At 40.7% G+C, this 8,776-nt stretch overlaps 1 protein-coding gene across 1 annotated transcript in view; it reads right to left on the bottom strand.

Annotated features, from left to right (window-relative positions):
- Shc3 (SHC (Src homology 2 domain containing) transforming protein 3) overlaps positions 1-8,776 on the bottom strand; it is a gene marked incomplete in the record, with an annotated part of 157,497 nt that overhangs the window by 26,242 nt on the left and 122,479 nt on the right. The window contains 3 exon segments of the mRNA XM_005408881.2: positions 67-225; positions 3,572-3,659; positions 4,881-5,031. Of these exon segments, the coding sequence (XP_005408938.2) occupies positions 67-225; positions 3,572-3,659; positions 4,881-5,031 (398 nt within the window).

The following is an 8,776-nucleotide window of genomic DNA, read 5'->3' as shown; positions in this document are numbered from 1 at the left end:
TAGTAATTACAGGTGTTAAAAAGCAACCTCAGAAGAGAAGAAAATGAGAGACAAGGTGAGGCCTACTCATGTCAAAGAGGTCTTTCCGTGGGCTGCTGTCTGCGCTGCTGGCCGTGGCTGGCCGGGCCTGCGGGGGGATGTGTCGGGTGTTGACATAGGTGGGTCCTTCTCCCACGGCGGGCCCAGGCGCTTTCCCTTCCGGTGTGCTGTAGATGTCCAAGGACCCTGCAACAAGAAAATGACCTTTTCCTCTTAACATGTTCACACTCCTCAAGGTTCTGTGGTTGGGCCACCCAGCACTGCACAGGGGGCTTCTGTAAGCCTACTCATGCCTCAGAAAATTCTTCCTCTAGAGAAAAAAGCATCAGTTAAAGTTTCCTCTTCTAAACCTGTCTCTCTATGTCCTGGTGTCTTAGTCACTGTCCACATCACTGGGACAAAATAGCCCAAGCCCACAATTTAAAGGAGGAGAGTTTTATTTTGGCTCATATGTTTAGCTCATGGTTGGCTGGCTCCAAGGCAGGAATGTATGGCAGAGTGGAGGGAAAGCTGCTCACACCATGGCAGACAGGAAGCAGAGAGAAAGGGAGGAGCCAAGAGAGATATGTGACCTCTGGGTCACACCCCAGTGACCAGCCTCTTCTAGATCCCATGTGCTTACAGCAGGTCAGCCATAAGCCCCCATTTTCTAATCACTTTCCAAAAGACAAGGCTTTCCATACCATTTTTCATCTGAACAACACCTGGTGATCATGCTTCCCAGTTCTCCCTGTCAAAATGGAACCTCCCAGCTAGCGTCAGCATGGACACCATGCTGATCAGGAACCCTGCCAAAGATTCTGGGACACACTGTCCCCAGACCTTGGCAGCCTAGCAGGCTCGTCTAATATTTAAATAAATGGGCACATTTATTTGTGTAGACTCTTTGTCTCAATACATTTACAAGTCTTCAAGAGGAAAATCAACTCCAAAGAGAGGGAAGTTGGCTCTGCCTCTTGATTCCAAACAAGATTGTGTAATCTCAGTCACAGCCCAGAACAGTGCAGCTAATCATCACCGAATACAAACCCTGCTCACAGAAAACTTGTAACTTTCTGCCCATCTCCTCGTCTCCTCTCCAAACACTCCAGGATCCAGTGATTGAGCTGAGGAACCACAAGCCTTAGTTTCCCTGCTCTTGTTACATATCAACAACCACTTTGTGAACTATGGACTATCTCCTAACACACCTAGAGACCTTCCTCACAAAGCACAGCTGCTGCCCTGACCAGGGTGGGATCAGGATTGAGAGTCTCTCCTCTGAGGCAGTGATGCTGCCTATGGCACTTTCTAGCTGGCAGATGCAATGCTAAGGCCAGACCTTTGGTCCTGAATGTTCTGTCCCCAACAGGCGGCATAAAAGGTGTTGCCCAAGAATGCCTACTTAGATCATTCTTTGGACCTGAGCTCTGTCTCCAAGCCACTTACATAAGCGTCTCCAGGAGAATGCCCCAGACATTCACATTTCTGGAAAGGGGGTATATTTCATAACCCAGGGGCAGTGATGTTACAGACAGCTTGGGAGAGCTGGCAAGAGTCATTTTGAGGCTTTTAAAAAATCTTCCTCAAGAGCCTGTTGTTGGATGTCTGCCAGCACACCGCCGCCTCCCAGCTAGTTCCTGTGACAGTGAGGTGTTCTAGCACTCCTTCACCAGGGACATCTGCAAATCTGGGAACTGTGCTTCTACTCTCTTCTTCTTATGTGTAATTTCTACTAATTTCTGCTTTTAAGTGGCTGTTTCTCCATCACCTGCCATTACTCAGCAACTGCTGTTTGCAGTTTATAGATTTGTATACATTGCAAACAAATGTCTTTCAAAAAGAATTGCACAAATTAATTTCAAAAAAGATAAAAATCAAAAGCCCCGTAGCAGGAAGCACGAAGACTGACCTTCCTGCCAGTCTTTCCAACTGCAAATAACAGTAGGTGCCGGGCCAGGCAGATACGCATATGTCACAGTGGCTCCTTGGGTTCGTGTTTGTCTAAGAGGAAGAGCTACTAGCAAATTAACAAATGTTGTTCATATTTGTTCTATGGAAAAACATTTACTGTTCTCCAATAAGAGTTTGAAACTTTTTGAGAGGTGTAAGTCTCACATTCTGGCCAGGGCTCGTTTGTTCTGGTGAGTCTGCTGAATTCTCTGTCCTGGACCTGTCCACAACAATTTAAAAATATACCCAAAAAAGAACTTTTTAAATAAACTTGACATAGTTTATAATAAAGAAAGTATCTAGCTGGAATAATGTGTCTGCTTTAGGCCATAACAATTATACCTATGTATGCATATGTTATACGAATACGTTTAAAGGTATATAGGACAGAGGTAAAGAGCTCAGAGTGAAAAAGTACCTCTGGCAAAAATAAATCTTTGATTTGCTATTTCTGCCTGATTTTGAGGCAAAGTCACATGCTGGCTTTAGTCAGGCCTTACATTTCATTGCCTGGACCAGTGTTGAGGTCTTTCTTCAGGGGACAGGCAAGACATGACATTCTTTCACATGGTGAAAATGTGAAAACCTTATTGTAGTTTGCTCCCTGGCACAAATGTTCTATAATGAAGAGATCGGCATTAATGTTAAACCAATAAAAGGTTGAATTTATATTCGTACAGGAACCATTGGTTCCATCTCGTTCAGACCCTGTAGAATTAGTAGCTGGCCTTCAGAAAAGGGGGAAATCTTTGAATTGGAAGAAATGTTTAAAGGATGTATAGATTAGATGGATAGATGGATGGATGAATCCATTAATTGATCAATCAATGGAAGAAGAAAGGAAAAAAGGGAAGTTCTAATGTATATAATAACTGTAGATGAAGACTTATCTGAAGTTAGTTCCTAGATAATTGTAAGTAACTTCATAGTTATATGAGAATATCTCTAAATAATGTTTAGATATCTAGGTAACAGTTATATCTAAACTAGATATAGTTGCACCTAATTAGCCACATCCATCTAAGTTATTTTTAACATGTGATATGGGTATGCATTATTTGATTTGCTAAGACACGGAGGAGTTCTCCTAACATGCTCAGGGCCTAGGAAGGGCTTGCATCCCTGGTTCTGCTTCTGCCATCAATGTGCAAAAAGGAGGGTGTCTATATTTCTCCTAAAGCTGCCCCTGAGCCCAGGGTGGCGGGAAGAAAAGAGTGAGACAAGGAAGGGAGGGCAACAATTTCCTGTGGAGGCACCAGGGCTCACTCTGGGAGAGCCTGGGGCTCTTTGGTATAAAATACAGTTGAGAGCTGCCTTTCCAACTCCCCTTGGAAATAAGTGTGGGTGCTTGGGGCTATCAGTTCCTCACAGCCCTGCACGCAGGCAGGTGCGCTCTCAGGGTAGAGAGGGCTGTAGGAGATCAGCCTGGACAGTGCAGAGGGACTTTAATGCTGATGGGTACTGCAGGAGGCTCTGTGTCTCCATGGTCTCATCAGGGGCCCACAGCACGTACTCCCAGGTGCCCACACTGCTGCTCACAGGAAGCAGCAACCCGCTGGTGAGCAGCCCCCTAGATCCAGGTATGTTTTGTGATTCTCACCTTGCCTGCTGGGTGCTTTCTGCCAGTCTTCACCAAATACATCTCCTAAATGTCTTCCTTGGTAATAAGTTTGCTCTTTTCCTGCAAACTACAGACAGGTGTAAATAAAAAGAAAAAGAAAGTATTATTCTCTTTTCATTCCTCATTTTTAAAAGCCATAGTGTAAGATGGGTCTGGTGGTGCACACCTGTAATTGCAGCACTCTGGGAGGCTGAGGCAAGAAGACCACAGGTTGGAGCCCACCCCAGGCAACTTAGCAATTTGACAAGAACTTGTCTCAAAATAAAAATTTTAAAAGAGCTAGGGATGTAACTCAATGCAAAGACCCTGGGTTCAATCCCCAGTATGAAAGAAAAATCCATACTAGATGGGATGTTAATGGGCTGGTCACACCCTTTTACACCCAATTTCCTCTTTGTGCCTCACAGATTATATTAAAATTTAACAAATCAGTTTGTGTGGGTTTGAGGCAAAGGCAGCTGCCTCATCAGACCCCGCGGGCTCCCCATGGTTGTGTGATTCCATGACCTACGTGTGACCGTGAGCTCTTCTGTAAGTAGCCACTTCACTCAACATGCCCGACAGTGAACTTCAGCCCCAGTATCTGTGAGCTACAACCCCTCCTACCCACACACACTCACAGTCATTTACACTCAGGGGACCCACCCCACGAAAACCAGGAAATTCCCTCTCCATCAGATCTCTGATTTTAATGTTATTTTGACATTTTTACTGATGTAATTATTACTTGCATGAGTAGGCAACGTTAAAAAGTTTCTAGGGCTGGGACAAAATGCTTGCTTAGCATGCATGAGGCTCTGGGTTCGATCCCCAACATCACAAAAAAAGAAAAACAGGAAAAAAATATCATATAACAAGGTAGTGATATCATAATGCGAGACAGCAATTTTGAATTAAAGGGAAATTTTTGAGTTGGAGGGGAATGAAGGAAATAGAAAAACACATAAAATTCTCATAATTTAAAAGCCCTTTTCAGAGGGCTTTTAAAAATCTTGAATTTTCTCTTTCTCTCATTAAGGCTACAGTATTATGGGATGGGTACCAGGATGAAGAGGACTCCTCAGACTCCTATCTTGAGAATCACAATATAATTCCAAGACACTTGGCTGATGCATTGTCATATTAAACAGAAGCCTCTCTTATTTGTGTGCTTTGTGGGTTCCAGTGAAAGAAGTCTGTGTGGCTGTGTCGAAAGCTAAAGGGAATATCAGCTTGAAATAAACTGGAGAAAATAAAATGAAATGCAGTTCAGTGAGCCTCCATCCAAGGAGAAAAGCATAAGACTTACTTGTGCGGTGTCAGGGGCTTGGGGTCTGGTTTTCAGTCGAGCGTCGAGAAACCCCCCTGGAGGGGGCATCTTGCTGGGAATACTGTTGTAGTATGGGTGGTCTGGGCCTTCTCCCTCTTCTTCTGTCCAGGGCTCGTCCAGACTCTGCATTCTGTTAAAAGGAGATTTTCAAGGGCTTTCACCAAAAGTGGAGCTTGAAGGCAATTCCAGAAAATCTAACATCCGTAACTGTTGTGGTTTAGATATGCTTGCATGAGGCACCTCCCACCCCACCAAAGATTCATGTGTCCCCAGCACGGCAGTATTGGTTCCCAGTGTGGCAGTACTGGGAGGTGGTGGGACTTTAAGAGGTGGGGCCTAGAAGGAAGTTTGTAGGGAACTGAAGGCATGTCCTTCGGAGGGATTATGGGGCCCAGGTCTTCTCTGGCTTTCCGTTTCAAGAGGTGATCTCCTCACTCTCATGTGTTCCCACCAATAATGTGATATGGCCAGAAGGGCCCTCACCAGAGCTGAGTGCATGCCAACACTATGTCCTGGCTGCTCAAAACTGTGAGCTAGATAAACCTCTTTTCTTTATAAAGTTAGCTTGCCTCAGGTATACTATTACAGTAATGAAAATGAACTAACACAGTACCAATTACCAAGAAAAGTGTGTTTAGGCTCTGCCACTCTGCCATTCTATCCCTTGAGCATGTGACATTCAGATGAGTGGTTTCACCGAAACCTCTGTCCTACTCAGTGTTTCACTCATTGGGAAATTCCAGTCAGATGCAAGACAAGCCCTTTTTATAAAGCACATTGTAAGTGAGACAAAGAAATTTTTGCCTAAAAATGAACCTGGTCCATCAAGGTACAGAAGCACATTTCAGTAAGTCATGAAATTTATGTAAAATGAAATCAACTTCAAATGAAGACTGAGTGACCTCAGGGGAAATGGCAGGGTAAAGGCCTTTGAAAATTTTCTCTTCCATAAAAGCAAGAATAAAACTGGCCAAAGAAAAACTTTGATCAGAATCAACCTTTTTCAAAATCCTGAAAATTAACCAAAACCTTTTAGCAACCTAGAGAATGTTTATTTTGAAGCACAGAGTGAGAACAGTATCTTTGTGGCATTTTCAATGGCCTTTTTCCCATCCTATGGCAATCTTGGAACTCAGTCACAGTGAAAATCAGCACTTAGTTCACAGAAGCAGAAGAACAGCTCTGAGGTGACTTCAAGGCCTCATTCCCAGAGACCTATCATTGTTTCACCTATGTGACCCATCCTTGGAAGACCCAACTTCTACAGCTACTTCTTATTAAATTTATTTCTATTAATACATAACAATTGTGTATATTTATGGGGTAGCATATGACAACCACATACATTTTTACAATATGTAATGGTAAAATCATAATAATTAACATTTCTATTTCCTTAGGCATCTATCATTTTTTTGCATTTCCCAAGACTATCTTTATTTGACCTGAGTCAGAGCTTGCTCAAAGAGACAAAAAAATTCTCCACAGATATTTATCAAAAGCAATTAGAGGGAATTGTTTAACATTATGGCTCATGGAGCCAATGGATAACATTTGGGTCAAGCAGTAAATTAATGAAAATGCCTAAAAGAAAAAGCTGGACATGGGTCTTATATAGGGTTTTAATAATATCCAAACCTATTCCTGGGAAGCCAGAAAGCCACAGGCATGTGTAGGGTGGTGCTCATGCTGAGTTGTGTGTCTACTTGGAACAGATATGAGAAGACCCCAAGTTCTCACCTCTGGATGATCCTGAAATTCTGCACCAGCAGAAAGTGAAGGCCAAGCCAGAGCTGTCAATTGTCTGGCTATATGTTGAGAGAGTGCCCCAATGTGCATGCACAATCATACACACACACACACACACACACACACACACACACACACACACCTCCTTCAGGCAAGACTGGAGACTTAGTGGTTCCAAGCATTTAAGGAAACAGCTCTCTAACCACTACCAAAGCAATATGACTAACCAAACAGAAACATTAGTGAATATATGACAAAGAATATAGATTTTATGAACTCAGTTCAGAAAAATCACTAAAATATTTGACCATAGCAAACAAGATAACAGCAAATTATGGAAAGGGGGAAAATCTGGTTCAGAGTTGCCACATTATATTATTTAAATTTCCAGTTTCAGCAAAAAAATGAAGCATACAAACAAACAATAAAGTATAACCAGTCAATAGAAACTGTCTCTTAGAAAACTCAGACTCTGAAGCTAGTAAACAAAGTTTCTAAATTAACTACTCTAAGTATGTTCAAATAACCAAAGAAGCCAGGTATGAAAACTAAACAAGAGAATGATGCCTCATGAAATAGTGAATATCAATATGAACACAAATAATTTTAGAACCAAATAAAAAATTCAAGAGTTGAAAATTCTAATAACTGAATTGTTTAAAAAATTATTTAAGGATTTAATAGCAAGTTTGCAGAGGCAGAAGAAATAATGGCAGAACTTAATGACAGGTCCATTAAGATTAACCAGTCAGAGGAACAGAAAGACAAAATAACTAAGAAAGATGAACAGAGCCTCAGAGACTCGAGGACACACCAGCATATTCATAATGGGGTCCCCATAGGGGCAGAGGCCGAGGAAGGCAGAAAAAGGCATTCAAAGATATAATAATGAAGAAAATGCAGACATTTGAAGAAAAAAAATTACCAAATGGCAGGAGAAAATCCTAACTTAACAGTAATTGCATTAAATAATAAGTGTTAATATAATTAACACACTTTACAAAAAAAACCAGGTACAGTAGAAATAGACAATTCAACAATAATACTTTGAGACATTAATGCCACTTTCAACAACAGGGCAAACAACTAGACACAAGAATGGGGAACAGAAGTTTTAGCAACATAATAAACCAAGTAGATCTAAGGATATGTATAGAACATTCCACCCAAAAAATAGCATAATAAAAATTCTTCTGAAGTGCAAATGGAACATTCTCTAGGATAGACCATATATATGTATATTAAGCCATGATACAGGACTCAAGAATTTTAAAAGACTGAAATACAAAGTACATTTTCAGATAATAATGGAATCAAAGCAGAAATCAATACCAGAAGGAATTTTTCAGGATTAACAAAATGTAGAAATTAACATATTGGCAAATATAGATCAATAAAGCAATCACAAAGGAAATTAGAAATTTCTTTGAGATGAATGAAATTTAAAACATACCAAAACGTATGGAATAAAGTAAGAAAAACTGCTTAGAGGGAAATACCTATCTAATAAAATACGTACTAATAAAAGAAAGACCTCAAATCAGTAACCAAACATCTACCATAGGAAACCAGAAAAGAAAAGGTAAACCATGCCCAAAGCAAGCAAAAGGAAGATTATTAAAGTGGAAATATATAAAATTGGCAATAGAAAAACAATAGGGAAAATTTAATGAAACCAAGAGCTGATTCTTGGAAAGATCAATAAACTTGTCAAATCTCTAGCTAGACTGACCAAGAAATAAGAAAACTCAAATTACAAAAATCATTACTGGGCCAGGGATATAGCTCAGCGGTACAAGTGCCTGCCTGGCAAGTGCAAGGTCCTGAGTTTGATTCCTAGTACCAAAAAAAAAAAAAAAAAATCATTCCTATCAACCACACAGAAATAAAAAGGATTATATGAGAAACTATGAACAATTATATGTCAATAAATTATTAGATGATATGGAAACTATCCTAGAAAGACTCAAATAACCAAAATTCATTCGAGAAAAAGTAGAAAATCTGATAGGCTTGTAACAAGTCAAGAGATTGGAATAGTAGTCAAAAAACCCGTCAAGAAAAGTTTAGGCTTCTTAGTGAGTTCTAATAAACATTTACAGGAAAATTAACAGCAATGCTTCACA

Source organism: Chinchilla lanigera, unplaced genomic scaffold, assembly GCF_000276665.1.
Source record: "Chinchilla lanigera isolate Chin_1 unplaced genomic scaffold, ChiLan1.0 scaffold00114, whole genome shotgun sequence".
Classification (NCBI taxonomy): Eukaryota; Metazoa; Chordata; class Mammalia; order Rodentia; family Chinchillidae; genus Chinchilla; species Chinchilla lanigera.
This window is presented reverse-complemented; position numbering and strand designations above follow the sequence as displayed.